The sequence below is a fragment of the Nelumbo lutea genome, chromosome 4 (genome assembly GCF_056320005.1).
Source record: "Nelumbo lutea isolate HS-2025 chromosome 4, American lotus-T2T, whole genome shotgun sequence".
Taxonomy (NCBI): domain Eukaryota; kingdom Viridiplantae; phylum Streptophyta; class Magnoliopsida; order Proteales; family Nelumbonaceae; genus Nelumbo; species Nelumbo lutea.
The window spans coordinates 95,021,782-95,042,129 of NC_142687.1; the positions used below are offsets into that span (position 1 = coordinate 95,021,782).

The 20,348-nt window shown below is 36.5% G+C and overlaps 2 protein-coding genes, 1 non-coding gene and 1 pseudogene across 8 annotated transcripts; 2 read left to right on the plus strand and 2 right to left on the minus strand.

The window, feature by feature from the left end:
• Nucleotides 1-986: 986 nt before the first annotated feature.
• LOC148861955 (polyphosphatidylinositol phosphatase) lies at nucleotides 987-10,259 on the minus strand. Of its 6 annotated transcripts, none has more exons than XM_088986129.1 (9): nucleotides 10,139-10,259; nucleotides 6,969-7,147; nucleotides 6,746-6,868; nucleotides 6,604-6,652; nucleotides 4,654-4,744; nucleotides 2,935-3,078; nucleotides 2,357-2,574; nucleotides 2,003-2,261; nucleotides 987-1,554 (listed from the first exon to the last, which is right to left on the minus strand). In XM_088986129.1, the coding sequence occupies exons 2-9, from the start codon at nucleotides 7,042-7,044 to the stop codon at nucleotides 1,420-1,422; spliced, it is 1,095 nt and encodes a 364-aa protein (XP_088842255.1). In that variant the 5' UTR covers nucleotides 7,045-7,147; nucleotides 10,139-10,259; the 3' UTR covers nucleotides 987-1,419. The 6 variants fall into 6 exon arrangements, with proteins under 6 accessions (XP_088842255.1, XP_088842256.1, XP_088842254.1 ...); XM_088986130.1 differs by having other exon boundaries at nucleotides 4,654-4,871; nucleotides 6,612-6,652; nucleotides 10,139-10,193; XM_088986128.1 differs by lacking the exon at nucleotides 6,604-6,652 and adding an exon at nucleotides 7,403-7,505 and having other exon boundaries at nucleotides 4,654-4,871; nucleotides 10,139-10,188.
• LOC148861956 (zinc finger (C2H2 type) family protein) lies at nucleotides 8,537-10,241 on the minus strand. Its single transcript, XM_088986133.1, has 2 exons — nucleotides 10,139-10,241; nucleotides 8,537-9,910 (listed from the first exon to the last, which is right to left on the minus strand). The coding sequence occupies exon 2, from the start codon at nucleotides 9,868-9,870 to the stop codon at nucleotides 8,713-8,715; it is 1,158 nt and encodes a 385-aa protein (XP_088842259.1). The 5' UTR covers nucleotides 9,871-9,910; nucleotides 10,139-10,241; the 3' UTR covers nucleotides 8,537-8,712.
• A 4,657-nt stretch (nucleotides 10,260-14,916) lies between the features above and the next one.
• Nucleotides 14,917-15,064, plus strand: LOC148861957 (U1 spliceosomal RNA; annotated as a pseudogene).
• Nucleotides 15,065-15,820: 756 nt separating this feature from the next.
• On the plus strand, nucleotides 15,821-16,016 carry LOC148861958 (U2 spliceosomal RNA). The gene has a single exon (XR_016095143.1). It is a non-coding gene; the product is annotated as a U2 spliceosomal RNA (small nuclear RNA).
• Nucleotides 16,017-20,348: the final 4,332 nt, after the last annotated feature.

The following is a 20,348-nucleotide window of genomic DNA, read 5'->3' on the forward strand; positions in this document are numbered from 1 at the left end:
CATACTCCAAAAAAGGGTTAAATGAGCAAAAATGCCCAATTCCACAAGTTTGTCATGGGATCTTAGAATTAAAGGGGCTCAAGATGACAGGGGTGAACAAGAAAAACTAAAAAACTGAACCAACTGGTTCGATATTTTGGAATAACTAAAGGTACCGATTCAGTTTTGATTAATTAATATAAAAAACTGGTAGTTAACCGAACCAACCAATATACTTACATTTATATATATTATATATATTTATAATATACTATTTATTATATATAATATAATGAAAATAAAAAAAAACTAATAAACCACGATTAACCAAACTGATCAACTTCTATTCAGTTTCGGTTACTATTTTTCCAAAAACCAATACCACCGGTTTGGTTTGAAGAAAAAAGCCCACGATTGGTTAACCGAACCATGAGCATCTTTAATGACAGTAGAATCAACGGCCCAGTAGTATTCATTTTTATCTCTTCTTTGTATTTCTTTGCTAGGAAACATAATTATTTTCTTCCAAGACTTATCTTTTCTTTCGCTTCTATATACCCAAAACAAGAAAAAGAAAAGACTTGAATCATTTCTTAACTCTAATTGTGTATTTAATAAGTGTCAAATTCCAAATTAAAGCTCCGTTTGAAAAGAGCTCCGTTTGTATATATTTATACTGTACATATTTGTAACTGTATTCTTTCCAAACTGAGACTACAGGGAAGTATTTATCAAAATTCATGGGGGGTTTTGATTGATCAAAGTTCTTCCGGTTAGCATAATTATTTTTCTTTTGATTGATCAAAGTTCCTCCGGTTTCCGGTATCATGTCTTTCCGGCAGAATAAATTTTCCCAAAAGAAAAATAATTATGCTATTGACCATTGCCATTATCGGAGAGGGAATGCAGATGTGTTTGCACATGGGGAACATCTCCGCATGCTTTAAATTCATGGAGAGATGCTCCCAATGTTCGGCTGAGGATCAATTTTGCGAGGAAAAATCAGATTTCTCAACAACAAAAAAAAGCAGCTCATATAGCTGGATTCCATCTGTAAAGAAACATATTACAATTACAGATTCAATACTCAATGACGGAAACAAGGCAATTAGTTAAGGGCTTAAGGCTTCAAGGATATAGATATGAACATAATGATGCAGCTGCAAAATGATATCCAAAAATCCATTACTGTTTTACCTTTTCTCCCTTCTTGGATTTTGTTAAATCCTTTCGTACTCACATACCCCCTGGTAAATTCATCCGACTAATAACAAAATAGTCAAAATCAAGCACTGAGGGACTCCATTGACGGGTTGGATACAGGTTATCCTGGAATTAAAGCTTATCATGAAACAGCTCCTCCAGGAATTGAACGAGAGAGAAGCCCAATCATGAATTGTACAAGGATAGGGAACTAGAACCAGAGAGTGAAGCTTATATTTAAAAGTCGTACTTTGTTCTTCCACTTTTTAAGATAAGGCACAACATATCTGCAATGCCAGAGCAGGCAGTTGAATTGAAGAAGTTCCACGATTCAAGCATCAGCCTCTTCCTCGATCCCTTGAAATGAACAACCTGTACCCAATCAAAGGAATGAGTTGGCGTCATGTTTCAGGGTCATGCCCCCTTTTAGTGCAAATAAAGAAAATTCTGTCAGTTTTCTTGGTCCTCCTGTCATTTTATAGATGTAGGTGTATATGCAAAGGCAACACTAGGGTGCCTGTACAAAGGTGCAGTATCATGTTGGATACTTCAATTTTTAATGTAAATTCCATACCCAGCACCATATCCAACTTTGTCCTTGCCATCTAGGTAACATAGCTTTTATGTGGTTTAGAATATCAAGGAGATAAGATCCTTTATGTGAAAATTCAGAACCAAATGGGCTTTTCCCCCTTTGGTCTCAGACTGAAAATTTATCCATTTAATCATCAAAAAAGTTTTTAAAAAAAAGATGGTGATTATGCTGATTCCAGTTAACAGGGTATGCCTAAAGAAAATTACAATAAAAAAGGACTTTCACCTTAACATCCAAAGGCATCCCATGAAATTGCCCAGCACCCTCAGGTGGTGTCCAGTTGTATACTGCACATGGTAAAAACAGCAGTGATGCCCCATGAATTTCTTCCATAAATGCTTGTGGTCTAGAAAATCTCCTCACATCAAATGAAGGATGAGACTTCACAACCCAAGCTAGGGCTAACTGGTCTCCAAGCATTCTTGAAGCTTCCATGTATTTGGTACTGTAAGTTTCCAGCACTACTTGTAAGAATGCCTTTGCTCTGCAAACAACATATGCACTCTGAATTCCCATATAGACCTTTACCCATATCTCAGAAAAAAGAAACATTGGATGCAAGCAACGAAATTCACCAACCTTAGAATTCCGTCAGGTGTGCCCTTTACTGCAATAAATCCTGAATTCAGAGGTTGATCTTTGTTATTCCGGAATGTGAGAGCCAAATGAAAATCCGGATGGTTGTGGAATATCTGTCCCAGGTTACCAACCACTGCCACATCCGAATCAGTGAATATGTAATGATTAACATGATCCTGCCTTTGAGAATATTCCTCAAGCCTTCTTTGTAAGAAGTCCTGCATAAACAGGAGACTCATAGTATGTATGAATGGTTAGAATCACAACAAGAAACAAACAGTCAGCTGGTTGAGACATTTAACCAAGAAATATGGTTATTCACGTGATATTGCATCACTATATTTTTCTTTGATAAGTAGCATATTAGTTTATTGATTTTTAATTAACAGAAAGCATTTTCATAAAGCATTTATGCATGTGACACACTGACACTGCAGTCAAAACTTCACATGGAAAAACATTTTCTAAACCAAATAACAAAAGAATCAACTAGCTGAAAATATCTGAAGAAAAACAGCTAGCGTTGTTGATTAAAAAAAGAAATTTATCAGTCATATATAGATGCAATCTGCTCTTACAATGTAAGACCTGATTCTTTGAAGCATCAGTTTGCCCCGCGAATATTCACCTTCAATAGAAAGTACACTGACTCTATTTCTGTGTACTGGAAGCTTAGAAGCTGGATCAGTCAGGATAATTATGTTACTTTGTGGCATTGACACCTGCAAGAAGTATATAATGGATGAAAAGAGTAAGGACTTGAATCAGTTCCCAACTTCTGTAGAACCATGACTTAAATGGTTATACTGTATAAATCATTTTTTTAGTTTCATGCAAGTTTGGATTATCTGCAAAAATATTTGCTCTATATAAGAGCTTATTGGAAAACATGTTTCTTTAACAAAACAAGTACAAAAAGAAGCCCCCCCCCCTTCCAAACATGGGTTTGAAATCCAATATATTTATAGAACCTATGGTTACTGTTGAAACCAGGTCGGATTCAGATCAGCTCCAGCTACATCCAATTATAAAAACTTAATCCAAATTAGGGATGATCATGGGCCAGGCCAGGCTTTGGGCCTGTCTTTAAATATAAAATAGTATATATATATATATATATAATATTTTATATTATATAACATATAATATATGCATAGAATTTATGCTATACTTGATAATAATATAATAATATATAACATAACATAAATTGCAAGCCAGGCCAAGCTAGAAATGACCACCCTAATCCAAAACTTATCAGATCTAGGGGGTTTCTAAAAGATATCTTTAAAATAAAGAAAAAAAAAAACTCAAGTAAAAAAAAAAAAAAAAGAAACACTTTTTAAGTAAACATATTCAGTAGGACGTCCTATGGTGTTTGCTGATGGCATAACATTAATTGATGAAACTAGCAAAAGATTAAATGAAAAATTAGGTTTGTGGACAAATACCTTAGAAACAAGAGGCTTTAAAAGAAGTAGAACTAAAACAAAATATATGCAATGTAAACTCAATAATGATAGGAATACAAACCAGGGTACAGTTAGGATTAGAGGTGAGATTTTTTTACTTTTTTTTGAGAAAAAGTAATGCATTATTGGAAACTGAACAGAATATACAAGGCCCTGTTCAAAAATAAATTGCACAGGGAAAACACTGAGAAGCTGATTACACTGCAGAGATAACTTTAATGTGACCTCTTCCACTATCTTGGTTCAACAATCCATAATAAGGGAGAGATAAGGATGATTTTTAATAACCAAATAAAAGTGATTGGAATATTTTCCCTGCATGTTGGATATTTTTAGTTGCTGAGTTAGAGTTCTAAAGTATTAGAAAAATGCAAGTCTTTTATCATCTCATAATTTAATTATTAATCATGATAAAATGCAATAAATTATGAACTCATAATAGTAACTCATTGCTTAATCCAATACAGTTTGGGCTAATTATTTTCGAAAAAACAGATAGTGATGCTAATTACTGAATGTCCAACATGATATGGAAAATTCTAGCAAACTCTCTTGTTCTTTAATTTGCTCTTATTAGATTCCAAACAGACAATTATATTATCCAGTAAGTTACCATTTATCAAAACATGACAAGAACAAAATCCTACTTCCTTTTATGTTAAAATATCCAAGTAATCATTTAGACCCTAATGGTGGCTTGCTTTCCTGTTGTATGGAAGCTTGAGATTTGATAATCATAATGGGTGGGGCTTCAATCTTTGACTGTTTTTTTTTTCTTGTAGGTAAAACGCAACTGTATTTTACCATTTAGTTCAAGTAGTAGATTACCTGGATGAAATTGATGAAGACATCTAAAATAGCCATCGACCTCTCCACTTTATCATATGAAATGTTCCCAACAGTCACCAAGTTAGATGATCTATCATTAGCACGTAAAGGGAGAGTAGTGTTATAGACAGTAAAAACAGTGACAAATGATATGGTGTCCTGGAAATTGGAAATGTTAGACAAGGTAGAAAAATGGGTCTTGTTTAAAGCTTTGAGACCTGCAACAGAAGCAACAAAGAAAGTATATTTAAGATTGTGCACATAAATAAAATTGATAATACAGCAGAAGAATGGGATTTGCAGTTATGTGTCCCCAAGAAAAAGGAATAGAAGAAAGGATATGGCATCTGTAAGATAAAAACATGTGAATACAAATACCAAGTGACAAATTCTGAACTCTTTAACTCCTAATCACCTCACGTAGCCACCCAACTTGGGTAAGCCACCCATAAGTTACAGAAAGAGCCTCAAAAGAAAAAAAAAAAAAAAAAAGTTAATAGAAGAATATGTTCTTGGAATGGTCCCATTCAGAATTGCTTCCTGGAAAGTTACCCCTTCTCTAGCCATGCAGAGTGTTGATGTGCCCAATTCATGCTACCGATCTGATAGTCAACCAAAGGGATTTGTTTTTGTGTCCTTGTCTCCTTGAGGGCCTTGACCGTGTAAGCTCCATACCTTTTACTGAATTATAATTTTTCGCTATCAACCAAAGTCAAGGATAAAAGACACTATTTTTACTTTGCCATGTAAGAGAAGCCTATTTGTTTGAAACAAGGAGAAAGGGTGGAGTTGGTTGCAATGGAAAAAAAAATAGCGATGAAGCGCCTAGTAAAAATGGATTGAGATAAAGGAGACACAAAACAAAGTCTCCTAAAGACTCTATAATACAAAATATTCACCAACCTATGTTTCCAGGGGATAGAGTATCACCACATAAAAAGCCATTACCCAATGCTGATGTGATCCCTGCTATCTATGATCTTGGTAGGGTGGACTGGACAGAGACCTCTCAAGCTTGGCAACCTCAGAGGTTTTATCACTGCACCAAGCAGTAGCTCCTGTAGAGAAACAAATTTTGGATGGAGTCACCCTATGGTAGGATGGTATCATATTCAAAGTTCAGGATGGTGTAGCACCTACAGCAGCCAATAGAAAATGGGAAAAGAGATAATCTTCTTTCAACCTGAAGTGCATATTAGTATTTAGTAAAGAGGCCGGTGATTTGCATACAATATGGAAGTTGGCAACTTATACTCTACTATTAGAATGCAAAATAAGAGCTACTTAGAAACATCTTGCTTCAAAGGAATAAACAGTTGATAACTACTAATGTCACTTCTATGAGGAAACCAGACTATCAGACCATTGGATAGAGTGACTCCTTTGAGCTGATGTCATGTCATTCCTATTTGTCTTTATGATTGCTAAGTCTAGGGAGTCTAGGGTCCCATTTCTCTTTTTGATAGGAGGAGATTCTTTAAAGGCAATCAGATAGGACAAAGGTGATTCTGTGGATAGTTTGCTGCATAAGGTTTCTAAAAATACCAAAATAAAGCCCTGCCCTTGTTGACATAGGGAATTATGGAATCAATAAAGAAACAGGATTGCTATACTCTATGGCATGCCTTGATCTCAAGCTTCCCAAAACATGGTAATTTTCCAACATATCAGCCTTCAATCACACAGCTTCATCTCTTTCTCCCAGAATAAGTTCTCTTTGAGCAAGTTAGCGTCAATAATCAGTCTCAATTATATTATATGGTTTCCTCAGCTACATCCAGAAGCAAATTTGCCAACCTCTAAGAAAGGCATCCCAAGGAATAGACATCAAGCTAAACAATTTTTTTTTTACAGAAATACAATAGAACAAACAAAATGTGAAAAGAATTAGAGTCCAAAAGGTACAGTCTAATCAGCAGGTGTACCAATAAAATTATCTTTAGAAATTACCTACTCACATGGAGAACTGAACTGCACACAATGATGGACATTACTGGAACTGTTCAAATGAATAATTCAATATTATCAAAGACAAAGATCTTAAATGCATTGTAAGCAACATTATAATCTTCTTAAAGTAAATAAGAAGTACCTTGACATTGCAAACGGTCATGCAAGCCTTGACCAGCAGCAGGCCCAAGAACCAGATGATCAAATTTCTTGTTATGTTTTTTGGGAACCTCTTCTATATTTGAATATTGGTGCAATTCCAAAACTAAGAAATGCAGCAAAAACCTTTCCTCAGATCCAGCTAATGGCAGAATAGAAGGAAAGTTCAGTAACAGAGGGAATGCAAGAAGAGAAGGACCAATCACCTGGGAATAAGTAAGTAATGAAGAAAATGAGGGGCAAACAGAAAAGAGAACGGCGCCATCCACCAGAAGCTCTCATAACTAACAGTTTATTCTAGGAGTCTGCCAGATTCCATCGCCCGACAAGAGGAATGGAAGTCAAGTAAATAAGGACTTTGCCCTAGGTGTGGACCAGAAAGTAGCTAAAACAAACAAAAAAAAGCAAAGGTTATTGTTGACAACAAGAGAAATTTTAGAGATTTTTCACTAAGCAAAGATCAATCACCATCAAGTTAATGTTAGAATTATACAATCTTTTTGTTAAATGCAATATGTAGCTCACCAATAACAGAGTATATACTTTTTTCAGGGTTATTAGGTGGGAAGATATTCTTTGCTCTGTATGGGGTATTGTTAAAACTAGCAATTATTGCAACTTTGCCACCGAGCAGTTATACCATTAGCATTAAACCAGTAGTTCACTGAAAAAACAGTTGTAATCTGATTGTTGTCATCATCTGCTATTTGGCAACATTAGAGGCTCACCATAGCAAAGCAGACCTGTCCTCAAAGAAAGAAAAGGTTTGGTTCAAAACCATTAAATTTTCTCCCTGAAGTAATCAACTTTATTTGCAGAATGTATTTCATTCTTGTCAAGATAACTTCCATGCAGGATAGTGGCACAAGCTGTAATTATTCTAACCCCCTAAGGAGCTTTTCCTTTTTCTTAAAGGGCCTTTTGTTGCATCTATTGGGAGTTATCTCCCTTTCAGTAATACAATCATTTTATTTACCTTTCAAAGAAAAAAAGTTATGTAAATTAGTTCATTATTCTAACCCCCTAAGGTCTTAAAGTAACTTCATAATATACTTCTTTTCTTTCTTTCCTGAGGCAACCTTTGAACTATAGAAACAGAAATAGATCAGTTTGTGTGTGTATGTGTGTATGTGTGTGTGTGTGAGAGAGAGAGAGAGGTGAACTGGCTCCATTTATGTATCTGCCACATTAGGTCATGTTCCTCCCCATCATACTTGAAGTTGTTATGTGGTCTTCCTACTAAATACTTCATTCAACCCATAGGTTTAAAAAAATGGGCAAGAAAGCACTAGAACATACTAACTGGATAATCAAAACCACTAATGTACTTTAAAAAAGGCAGACCATCACATGCATTCAATAAAGCTTCTGCATATATGATGTGTTATGAGCAAGAGGTGAGGTATGAGAATATGTTTAAAAAAAATCAAAGGGAGAGAGATAAAGTGTGTGTGTGTGTGCACGCACGCATGTGTGTGTGTATGTGTGGGCACGCGCACACGTGCGTGTGTGTGTGTGTGTGTGTGTGTGAGAGAGAGAGAGAGAGAGAGAGAGAGAGAGGGTCTATCTGCGTTAGATGAAAAAGAGTAGAAAAAGAAAGTAGCAGATGTTTGCAGATAGAACTTCTCTCATTTGAATAGCCAAAAGTAAGACTGAAATGTTGCCTTAAATAGCTCATAGCTATTTTCACAAAAGAGTGAATAAGGAAATAAAACAAAAACCTTATTCTAGTAGATGTCTAGTAAATTTTGCCTCTAACTTGAATAGCCAAAAGTAAGACAAAGAACGGTTCCTTAAATTAAATAGCTCATAGCTTTCCCTGTTTACTTACAAGAATGGGAATTACAAGGTTTTGGACCTTCATAAAATTAAAGTGACACAAAGACCTGGTAACATAAGTGAGTTTTACCAAGCTAAAAGTACCCTTTTAGTGCACATGACAGGAACCAATTATTTAAACAATTTCCCAGCCGTATCTTCAGTATCAGAGCCTAGTTCCCACCAAGTCCTCACATCTTCCTTCTCAACCAGATCCTCAACTTCCATAGAGAGATTTTCTTCAATGTCCCCATCCTCGCTCACATATTCGGAGGCATCAAAATCATATTCCTTTCTCTCCAATTCTGGTTTGTATGTCCACTCAAGTCTCTTCAGGACATCACAATCCTTCCACTTCCCCAATACTGATGAAGCCTCTTTTTTAGCCTTCCCCAGCAGGACTTCCTTCCATGAAAACCCCACATCAGCACATCTCTTGAGATCTCCATTGTTGTTATCCCCTACAACAACTGTCTTCAGACATCTCAATCTTGCTTCTCTCAAAACATCCAGAAAATCAGAATCATCTGAAACAAGAACCAAACACTCTACCCGTCTCTTGTCCATCATTTCCACTATACGATTTCTTAATGCAATATCCGCTGCTTGAGGCTTATCCGACACAGTCTGAACCCAAAAACCTGCCCTCTTGAGCTCATCAGCAAGACCATATCCAACCTTCGGAGTTAAAACATCCCTGACAGCTTTTTTATACTTCTCCATCTTCATGGAAAACTTGGCAACCAACTTTATCCTCTGCTTTCCTCTTGCAGACTCCAACCTATTCATCCGTTTCATCTGTTCCCGTTCATGAAGTTGCTTGAAGTGATTAACGAGCTTGACATTCGTATAGAATTTCCTGCCACAGACTCGACATAAGTACGGCTCAGCAGGCATAATTATTCCTTTTTTCTCTAACTGATCCAACGCCTTCCTCTCTTTCCTTTGCTCTCTAACTACAGGTGGGACATAACTAAAGGCATGGCGATTGGCATAAGCAACCATATATCGGATAATGCCAAATGCAGATGCCGCAGTCCTAAGTTTAACAGCGGCCTCGTAAGGAGGAAATGAGTTGGGTGGCTTGTTATCCAAGTCCCAGAAGATACCAACATTGTTTCCCACAGTTTTCGGCACCAAAGTAGAAGATGGATCTGAAGAACCAAAACGCAGCTTCAATCCAAAATGAGAAAATTTACCCAAGTCAAGACCTTGACCAAGGTCTTGAGTTGGAGATCTTCTAGAGAGTATTGCAGACAACGAAACACGAAATCTTAGAAATCCAACCATACCCAACTCCTATTTCTTTGCCCTCTGATCAGTTGAGTTGCTGAAAAGATTATTAAGAAGTAAGGAAAACAAAGAATATCTAGATTTGGAAAGAAAAGCAATCTTCCACCATGTTCATATCATAACTACTGTGTTATTCGACTATCCGGTGATACTTAATCCTATGCGAGATTGAGAAACATAAGATGAAAAGGAGAAATTGAAAATCCGTGTAAAGATGTATACGATTGTGAAATTCTAGGGAAAGAGAAGCAAGGGATCGACTAACCTTTGAGCGTCGAAGGCACCAAATGGAGATCCAGGAAATAACTCACAGAAGCGGCAAAGACAAGGAGGAGGACATGAGGTTTTTTTTGGGGGGGAAATTTCGGGTCAGTACCTGTAATTTGAGGCCTATGTCACTTTGGTCCTTTAAAATGCAACAATTCACTATCCAACCTTTCAACACCCATTTCCTACCGTTAATTAGTTGATAATCGGGTGTTAAGTGGCATTTGAAAAAGACACAAATGCACTTTGAGTGTCATCTAATTTTCTTTATCAACCATTCAAATATTGAACAAAAATTAACAATTTTAAATCCTTACCTCTTATGTTCAAGAAAGTTAGAATCACCAGAATACCCATCCAAACATGATTCCAACTTTCTTGAATGGAAAAGATAAGGATTTAGGACTGTTAATTTTTTGTCAATGTTTAAATGGTTGATAAAGAAAATTAAATAACATATTAAAGGCATTTGTGTCTTTTACAAATATCACTTAAAGATTGGTTAACGGCTAGTACTAGATTGTCACGTTTTAAATGTATGGCTATTGAATTGTTGCATTTTAAAATTTGGAAACCAAAGTGGCACTAGAACCAAAGTATAAGGTACTAATCGAGAATTTTCCCTTTTTATTATAAGGCCAAGAGAGTTTCCACCCCCTTGCAGATTGGTGGCTTGGTGCTGGCGCATGGTGCTCTTTGCCTCTTTCCTAAGTCAGCATCTCTAGTACTAATAGTGGTAGGCACACTAGGTGAGCACCAATTGGATTAGGTCGGGTTGAGGTCAACCCTAACCCAATCTGATATGTAAAACCCCAACTAGGGTTGCCAACGTGGTAGGTCCAATTAGATGGATCCGAATGACCCTACCCGATTGATTTGGTTCTTGTTCCAGAACCAGGATCTAATACCGATGAATCTGTTCCAATTTTGCCCATCAGATCAAACCTAATTGTTCCAATAACCAATCGATTAAGTTTTAGGTCTAAACATTATACGCCCTATGAGGTGTGGTTTGATTTAGGTTCCTTAATGGTTATTGCCGGATCAATTCCAATTTTATCCAAATCAAATCCATACATAACTCATTGACAACCCTAATGCAACTACATTGGGTTTGAGTTGGTCTAACTCTCTACCTCCTTTTGTCAAATCATCAAATGTTCTTATTTCACATATTCAAGGATTTTAGCATCTCACCTTGTTTTGTATAAGTAATAAATGTTAAATACAAATACCATATTTGATATGGAGTTAATACTTGCTTGTGGATATTACACATATATCCTCTTACACTAGCGATAAGCAAAAAGAATATAGTTATCACGCTTCTAAAATAGGGTAAAATACTTATACCTCCTCTCACGTTTCCACTAAGTACTTAAACCTCCCTTGACCTTTGGTGTAAAATCTGTTTGCTGACCCCTTTTCCTTAGTTGCACATTAGAAATTTAATTGAAATATAAATCTATTGCTCTAAATTTTTTGAAATACCCAAATCACCCATGAATTATGCCTAGGTTCCGCTGACGCTTCTAATAAGAACATTGTTGTCATTTGAAACCTTTTCATATCTGCTCATCGTCTTAACAATCTAATTTCTCCTTATGCACTCAAAAAGAGACACTATGGGCTTCTACTTGGCTTCCATTATCCATTTGTTGAAGGATTAGGACATATTGTTAGTTAAGCCATCAATCTTTGCACTTGTGTCGAAAGCATGTCTACTCCAAAATGTCCTTGACCCACTCCCAAGCTGGCTGACTAAAATTCTTCAACTTCAACATTGCCTTATTAAAATCTTGAGCTATATAAGCACTCGTTGCATCCCAAAAGGTGAGCGATGTTTAAGTACATATAAGAAAATCAAGGGAGAAGTATTTTACCCAAACATGATTATGGGTAATTTTGGTAATTTAAAAAATTAGAATAATAAATTTATATTTCAATTAAGTTTATAATGTTTAACTAATGAAAGGGGTCAATAAGAAGATTTTACATCAAAGGTTAGGGGAGGTCTTTGCAACATTTAAAGGTGAGGGGAAGTATAAGTATTTTACCCTCTAAAATATTTTGCCTTCCAATATGTATATGCATGGATACATTTACATATGCTTACTTACAAGCACACACATATATATAACATATGCATACTACATATCTAAAAAATAATGGCATATATAAATAAATGTTTATATAATATTTATATATGCAAATATAAAGCAAAATAGGGTTTAGGGTAGATTGGATTGACCTAGGTCTCAACCTTAACCTAACTCAAAGTTAATTCCCATTCATACTTTTTCAATCCTTAGCCCAAACTTCAACATGATCAAATCCAACCCAACTTAACATTGGTGGAAACTCGGGATCAGGCTGACCCAGCCCAAGTTGCAGTTCTAGTGTACATTATTATTGAGTAAACATGTAAGCTGAGTTGGACCAGAATGACCCAAAAAGCAATGAAAATAGAGTTAGGTTTGGGAGATGCCAACTTGGGCTACGATTAGGTCATTTTTGCAACCTTCCCCTGCACCATTGCATTTGTACTAATGCAAAAGTGTTGTGTTGAGATCAAATTTTGATTTACTTTTGTTTTGTGTTTAGTATGAGGCCGACCACAAACATCCAAACTGGTCCTTCAAATTCAATACGAGCCTGTTTGGGAGGGTCTGCTATAGAAGTGGCGATTGTTGAGCGTGTGTGTTTCAGATAAGCTACTCAGAGTAGCTTCACTCAACAATCATAAAAATGGCATTTGGAAGGCACATGCTTCATTAACATAATTTCTGCATTTTCACCTTAGGCTCCATTTGTTTGCAATACAAACGCTGAACCAGGGTATTTATGTACTCCGATTTGTATTTGTGAGTGTTCATTTGACGTGTAAAAATATAATGAATAAGAGATCAAAAATGTATTTGTTTACACGTTTATAACATGAGGAGAGAGCATTACTGTACTTATTTTTTTTATACAATTTTGTGTTTTGATAATTTTGTTTTTTGACCAAATTAAAAACATTGGAGCATTTAATGATGGGGGTGCATGCTTTGCACCGATTTCAAATAAAGAAAATAAGTACAAAATCGGTTTAAAAATGTAAACCGAAAAGAGGGTAATTATGCAAAGTATATATTTAAGTTTATATCGCAACCAAATGTAGCCTTAGGCTCAGTTTGGAAATAGTATAAATACAAATTTGTAGAGTGCAAAACCTTGTATTTTGTATTATATTGTATATATTTGCACTGTACACATTTATATTTGTACTCCTTCCAAATTGAGCCTTAAATCCATCTTGATACACAAAATGTCATTGTGCAAAAGCTCTCCCAACTCGCACAAAATATGCCGTGTCGATGTAGAGCTGTCAATAGACCGGGTCTAGTCCACACAGGGTGGAACCGTTCCCAAAATCATAACCAATACAAAAATTTAGATCAGAACCAATAACAGACTATTAATTGGGATAATCAGGTCTAATCTCATTTCACCCAATTATACTTAACATCTACAATCATGATAAATACTATATACAGTGGACATTTGACTTGGATTTTGTGCAAGTCATGGTGTTTGGTCCAAGTGTGTTTGAAAAACAATGCAGCACCACCACATAAGCCTGTCCTCCAAAGGAAATTGAAATGTTGTTAGGTTAAACCTTTTATCAAAGAAATGTGTTATTCGAGTTGTGTGTGAGCTATTTGTTGGGTGATGTTTCCTACAACAATGCATGCTTTTTTTTTTTTTCCACTATTTAGCTTATATGGTGGCTAATGGCATTTAGTTGTCACCACACACACAATATGGTGAACATGGGTCTATTTGGTTTGTTTCCAAGGCTGAACTTGGAACATACCAACTTACTGTGGGTCAATTCCAAAATTTTGGAACCAAAACCTATCTTGTCAAATTTGGTTTTAGTCTTAGCGATTCCAAGGTCTACTGATGTAATCTGTTCAGTTTCAAATTTTTGGAACCAAAACCTATCTTGTCAAATTCGGTTCTAGCCTTAGTGATTCCAAGGTCTATTGATGTAATCTGTTCTTTCTTCACCCCCTTCCCCTCTAGAGACTGTTCTTGATTCTCAACAACAACAACAATAATTCTTTATAAGTGACTCAATGGTAAAGTGAGACCATAGTCATTGTAATCATGAGTGCTTGGTTCAAATCTTTACATCCTCAATGTATTTTGAAATTTATTTTTAGGCAAATTTAGTTCCAAAACCAGTTCCACCAAGGCCAATCCTATGAATCTGTTTGGGTAAAATATAAACCCCTAGGTCCTAGATTTAGTTGGGTAGGAATTAGTTCTACCAATTTGAAATCAGACCATGTGTGCAAACAGATTGGGTAAGGTTAATTGAAGACCGATTTGAGGTTGGTTCCAGGTAGAACCTATTCATTTGCTCATCCCAACTATTTATATGCTAATAAGAAAAATATTTTTTAAATAAAATTATCTTATATGTTACATAAAACATAAAATTTATCCTTTTAGATATAAAATATTAAAAAAATTATGAAACCTTTATATACTATTAATCAATTCAGGTCTTAATCAATTATTTGTATTCAGGTCTTTCGAAATAGCAAAAGCCGGTCCCAACCCAATTATAATCGGGACACAAAGCTCAAAAGCAGAACTGGTACAATTGGGTTCACTCCTATCAGAGGTTTCCAAATCGAAACCGATTAGCCTATACCGGAAGTAGAGTGCCACATCGTTCAAGAAAGACGAAAGAGAGAAAGAAGAAAAGAAATCAGCATAATCATACATACCTGGATGGGGTCGATGGGTGATAAAGAAGGCTCATGGCTTAGGTTTGCACTGGGGAAGAGTGCCTGCCTAACATCTTCTCAAGTGGGAGAGTGTACGTCATAATTTGTGGCAGCGGGGGTAAGCGTTCGCGTGGCCCCTACCAAAATCCTAATTTCAAGTTTTTACTCTCTGTTTTGTTAATGGGGCTACATCTTAGTCCCATATTCTAGGTTTTGGTCTCACGAGTTTTCCCATCTTTGGTAATGCAAGGAGAAGTAATCTCAAGATTCTCAACCATTTTGCTGACCACATTGCTACACGTTGTGATCCTTTCTTAGTTTCTAGTTTCTACTATCAAAAATTCAAAGGAAAACGGAAATACAATTTCGATTCTTGGAAGATAATTTTTTGGTAAAAAACCGTTGACTCAATCAATAATCCGATGGTTGAACCCTTGACCTGTTTGATCTGGATAATGGTTTTTTTGACCAAGGACTGACTCAAGGATGAATATAGAATCGGTTGCCTGAATAATAATTCTGGGCTGAGCAGTCCAACTGTTGGAAAACCATGATACGAACATGGCTATGTAAACATAACAATGGAAGCCGAACTGGCCAACCCAGATAATTCTTTGATGAACAAACTCAGATAGTTCTTGAAGCATACTCGGGACGGACCCTTAAAAGCTCAGGCGAAGGCTTTTTGAACAGGCAAGAGAGTGGTGGGTCTTGGACCAAACGACCTCTGGGCGCTGGGCGGTTGATTCATAAATGACTACACCAGCGTGATCTTGAACCAATGAATGGCGGGGAAGGAAAGGAGGACTACACCAGCGTAATCCCACATCGGCTGTTGGAAAGAACAGAAGAGTTAGCGTGGGCTATAAAAAATGATGGAAGACACTGGAGAATTCATACCTTTCTCGGCCTTTTGGCTAAGATCAAGTGTAGTATCTGTTCTTATCAGTTTAATATCTGATACGTGGGCCATCGGTCCACATGATATTAAATTTATTTTTCTAGGGGGGAGACCCACTGCAGTAGCTTGCTACTGGGGTCCTCGCGCGTCGCCCATGCGTTGCACTACTGCACCGGCCTGGCGCACCCCACCAATTCATTGTTTAAAGCTTTCATCGTCCAAATTAGAGTTATGAGCTAGTACAGAAGCTTGTCCATTGCATTTGATTGATCTTCATCCTTTCCTAGTGTTGTTTGATCCTTTTGTCTAAGTGAAATGCCATAACTCTATAAGATATCTGTTTTCTTGTGTTGATGATATTAGACCACAAACTCAAGGGTCAAATAATCGGCTGAGAAGCTCTAACAGAACTTCGCCAGCTGCAGACTGCAATACAACCTTAAATTCACCTTGTGACTTGTGATTAGTGGACATGTAGGGTCTGAAGTCCATTTGGTTAATTGGAATCAGACAGGAATTGAATTAGAAATTGGAATAAGTCGGAATAAGATTTTATTTTGGAGGGGGAGGGAAAAATGGGTCATTCCACTCCGATTCCTGCAAACCAAACAGGCCTGTAATAGTATTGCACACTTCATTGTGATTTAAGCTTGTTATGAGGTTTGGAATTTTTGTATTTTTGTTCTTCATTTAATGTATAAATTCATCTTTGGAATCAAGGTAAAAAGCATGACACGAGGGATTAAATGACTAGTTAAGAGCCTGAGAGGCACCATCAGAACTTCGACATTTGCAAAACGACCTTTTACATGATGCATGTAAGTACCGCAAAGTGCAAACATTTTAAGGGTATGTTCGTTTGTCTAACATCTGAAAGTGCAATGATTACATTAAGGGGCATATTGGTATTGGTGAACTTTTCTTTCCTCTGAAATCTGAATGTAGATAATGTTATGAATTCTGAAAATGATCAAATGTCCATTTTAACCCCATATATGAGAATTTTTTGTTTGTCTATGTAATTCAATAAAAAATAATATTAAAAATTATTATAATGATTATAATTAATTAATAATTATTTCTAACTAATTATAATAATAATTATTATTAATTCATTATTAACTTTTTATAATTCAATAAAGAAATAATATTAAAAAACTATTATAATGATTAATAATTAATTAATATTTAATAATAATGATTATAGTAACTAATAATTCTTAATTAATATTTAATTTATAACTAATACTAATTAATAATAAAATTAATTCTAAATTAATAATTAATAATTGTGAATTAATAATTTCTAACTTTAATAATTAATTATAATAATTATTATCATATAATAATTACTGTTATCTCAGTGGCTTCAGCAGTTCGAACCAGAGGAAGAAGAAGAAGAAGAAGAAGAAGAAAAGGAACTGTGGAATTTGATAGCTTAAACCCTATTAGTCGACCCTAATATGAATTAGCCTCCAATTAGTCGTACAAAGACGAAACTGCCCCCCCCCACTTAAGTATGGGACAGAAAGTCTCTATTAAAACTGTCACATAAGCACATAACTTAACAGAAATAAAATGACTAATCTACCCTTATTCGGCTAGCTCTAATACTCCCCCTCAAGTTGGAGAATATATGTCATATAATCCTAGCTTGTTACATATATAGTTCACTCTCCTTGAGCTTAAGCCTTTTGTAAACAAATCTGCCAATTGATCACCTGAGCCCACATGTTCTGTGCTTCTCTCTCCAATTAGGACCTTCTCCCTCACAAAGTGGCAATCAATCTCTATGTGCTTTGTTCTCTCATGAAAACAGGGTTAGATGAGATTTAGAGTGCAACTTGATTGTCACAGTACAGTTTCATAGGTCTAGCCATGGAGAACCCGATTTCTTGTAAGAGATTCATCAGCCATACCAATTCACATGTAGTGTGTGCCATGACTCTGTATTCGACTTCAGCATTACTCCTTGCCACAACTGTCTGCTTCTTATTCTTCCATGTTACAAGATTTCCTCCAAGAAATGTGCAGTAACCTGTAGTAGATCTTATATCAGACACAAAGCCTACCCAATCTACATCTGTATACCCAATTACCTCAAGTCTTCCTTCTGTTTTGTACAGTAACCCATGGCCCGGAGCTCCCTTCAGGTACCTTATAATTCTAAGAACTACATCCCAGTGAGGTATCTGAGGGTTTTGCATAAATTGGCTCACTACATTGACTGCAAAGGAGATGTCTGGTTTCGTGATAGTCAAATAGTTCAACTTCCCCACTAACCGTGTATACCTTCCAGGATCATCAAATATTTCCCTTGTATCACTGCTTAACTTAGTATTTGGCTCCATGGGAGTTTTAGCCAGTTTTGCACCTAACAGTCATGTTTCATCCAACAGATCAAGAACATATTTTCTTTGGCATAGGTTTATACCTCGTTTTGATCTAGCAACTTTTATACCCAAGAAATACTTCAATGTCCCAAGGTCTTTTGTTTGAAAATGGTTTTGCAGAAAGACCTTTAGTTTATTGAATCCCAATTTGTCACTACCAGTTATGATAATATCATCCACATAGACCACTAATAAAATCTTTCCAACTTCTGAGTTATAGCTGAACACCGAGTGGTCAACCTGACATTGTTTCATTCCAAAATTCTTCACCACTTCACTAAATTTCCCAAACCAAGCACGAGACGATTGTTTCAACCCATAAATTGCCTTTTTCAATCTGCACACCTTACCATCCTCCCCCTAAGCAACAAACCCAGGTGGTTGCTCCATATATACCTCCTCCATAAAGTCACCATGAAGAAAGGCAATTTAATGTCAAGTTGAAACATGGGTCAATCATACATAACTGCCTGGGAAATTAAAACACGGACAAAGCCAATCTTAGCCACTGGAGAGAAGGTCTCCATATATTCCACCCCATACAACTGTGAATAACCTTTAGCAACAAGTCTAGCCTTCAGACGCTCCACACTACCATCCAACAAGTATTTAACAGTATACACCCATTTACAACCCACAACATACTTACTAGGAGGAAGAGTAGAGAGCTTCCACGTTTGAGTATGTTGAAGGGCAGAAAGTTCCTCCTCCATTGCCTGCCGCCACCCAGGTGAGCTAAGAGCCTCTTGGACATTCTTAGGTATAGAAATAGATGACAACAGTGAAACAAATTGGCGACGTGAAGTGAAAAGGCGAGAGACTAAAACAAAATTGAAAATGGGATGGGGGGTACAACTACGTTTACCTTTCCGTAAAGTAATGGGAAAATCAAGTCCTAAAGGTTCTGGGATAGAAGCAACAACAAGATCCGCAGACAAGGTAGAAGTTGGAGGAGGAGCCGGTGTCTGTCGATGAGTATACACGTGCCGGATCGGTGGTCATTTAGTAGGGATCTGCACTGGAGGAGGTGAAGGGTCAACCCCAACTAGAACAACCGGAATGGGATCACGGACTAGAAGAGGAAGAAGAAGCAAAGGTGGAGACACCGATGCTTCAGGTCCCGAGAAAAATGGGATAGATTCAAAAAATGTGACATCAAGACAGACATAACACTTTCGAGTAATGGGATTGTAACACTTATACCATTTTTGAGTCCGAGAGTAGCCAAGAAAGACACACTTAATAGAGCGTGCATCTAGCTTGTCTATCCCAGGACTCAGATTGTGAACAAAGCATACACAATCAAAGATGCGGGGTATTGATGGAAAGGGAGACAAGGTGGGGAACAAAATAGAAAAGGGAAACCGACCATGAAGAATGAAGGAGGGCACCCGATTAATAAGAAAACACGTAGTAAGTACAACATCACTCCAAAATCGTTTAGGAACACTCATATGATGAAGAATAGACCGAGCAGTTTCAAGGAGATGACGGTTCTTTCGTTCAGCCACCCCATTTTGTTGAGGAGTGGATGCATAAGAAGTTTGATGAATGATGCCATGTTGTTCTAAATACTGTTGAAAGGAAGCAAGAAAGTAATCACGACCGTTATCTGAACGAAGAACTTTGATTGGAACACCAAACTGTGTACATATTTCAGTATGAAATTTTTGAAAAATGGAAAATAATTCGCTCCTTTCTTTCATTAAATAAATCTATGCCATCCTTGAACAATCACCAATAAAAGTGACAAAATACTTGTAACTATTATAAGACTATTTTAATCGAACCCCAAACATCTGAGTAAACCAAAGCAAAATGACTCAACATACGACTATCAACTCTACGACTGAAGGGAACACGACGATGTTTCCCATACTGACATGACTCACACTGTAAAGACAACAAATGACTCAAAGACGGAACCAGTATCTTGAGTGCCTTGAGAGATGGATGTCCCAATTGACAATGCCACTGTAGAGGAGTGAGTGAAGTCTGAAGTGCAACTGACGATCCACTACCATCAAGGTAATACAACCCACCAGCCTCATGCCCCCCCACCAATCTTCTTCCCTGTCTTGAGATCTTGAAAAACATAAAAGAAAGGGAAAAATGTAATAGAGCAATTAA

Excerpts from the sequence above, each read along its gene's own strand:
- LOC148861955 (XM_088986127.1), bottom strand. The coding sequence starts at position 7,044 with ATGAGAGCTTCTGGTGGATGGCGCCGTTCTCTTTTCTGTTTGCCCCTC. Across the intron at positions 6,869-6,968 it reads CATTACTTACTTATTCCCAG|TTTTGGAATTGCACCAATAT; the intron begins GTGATTGGTCCT and ends TGCATTTCTTAG. Across the intron at positions 1,555-2,002 it reads GGATGCCTTTGGATGTTAAG|GTTGTTCATTTCAAGGGATC; the intron begins GTGAAAGTCCTT and ends GATTGGGTACAG.
- LOC148861956 (XM_088986133.1), bottom strand. The coding sequence starts at position 9,870 with ATGGTTGGATTTCTAAGATTTCGTGTTTCGTTGTCTGCAATACTCTCT.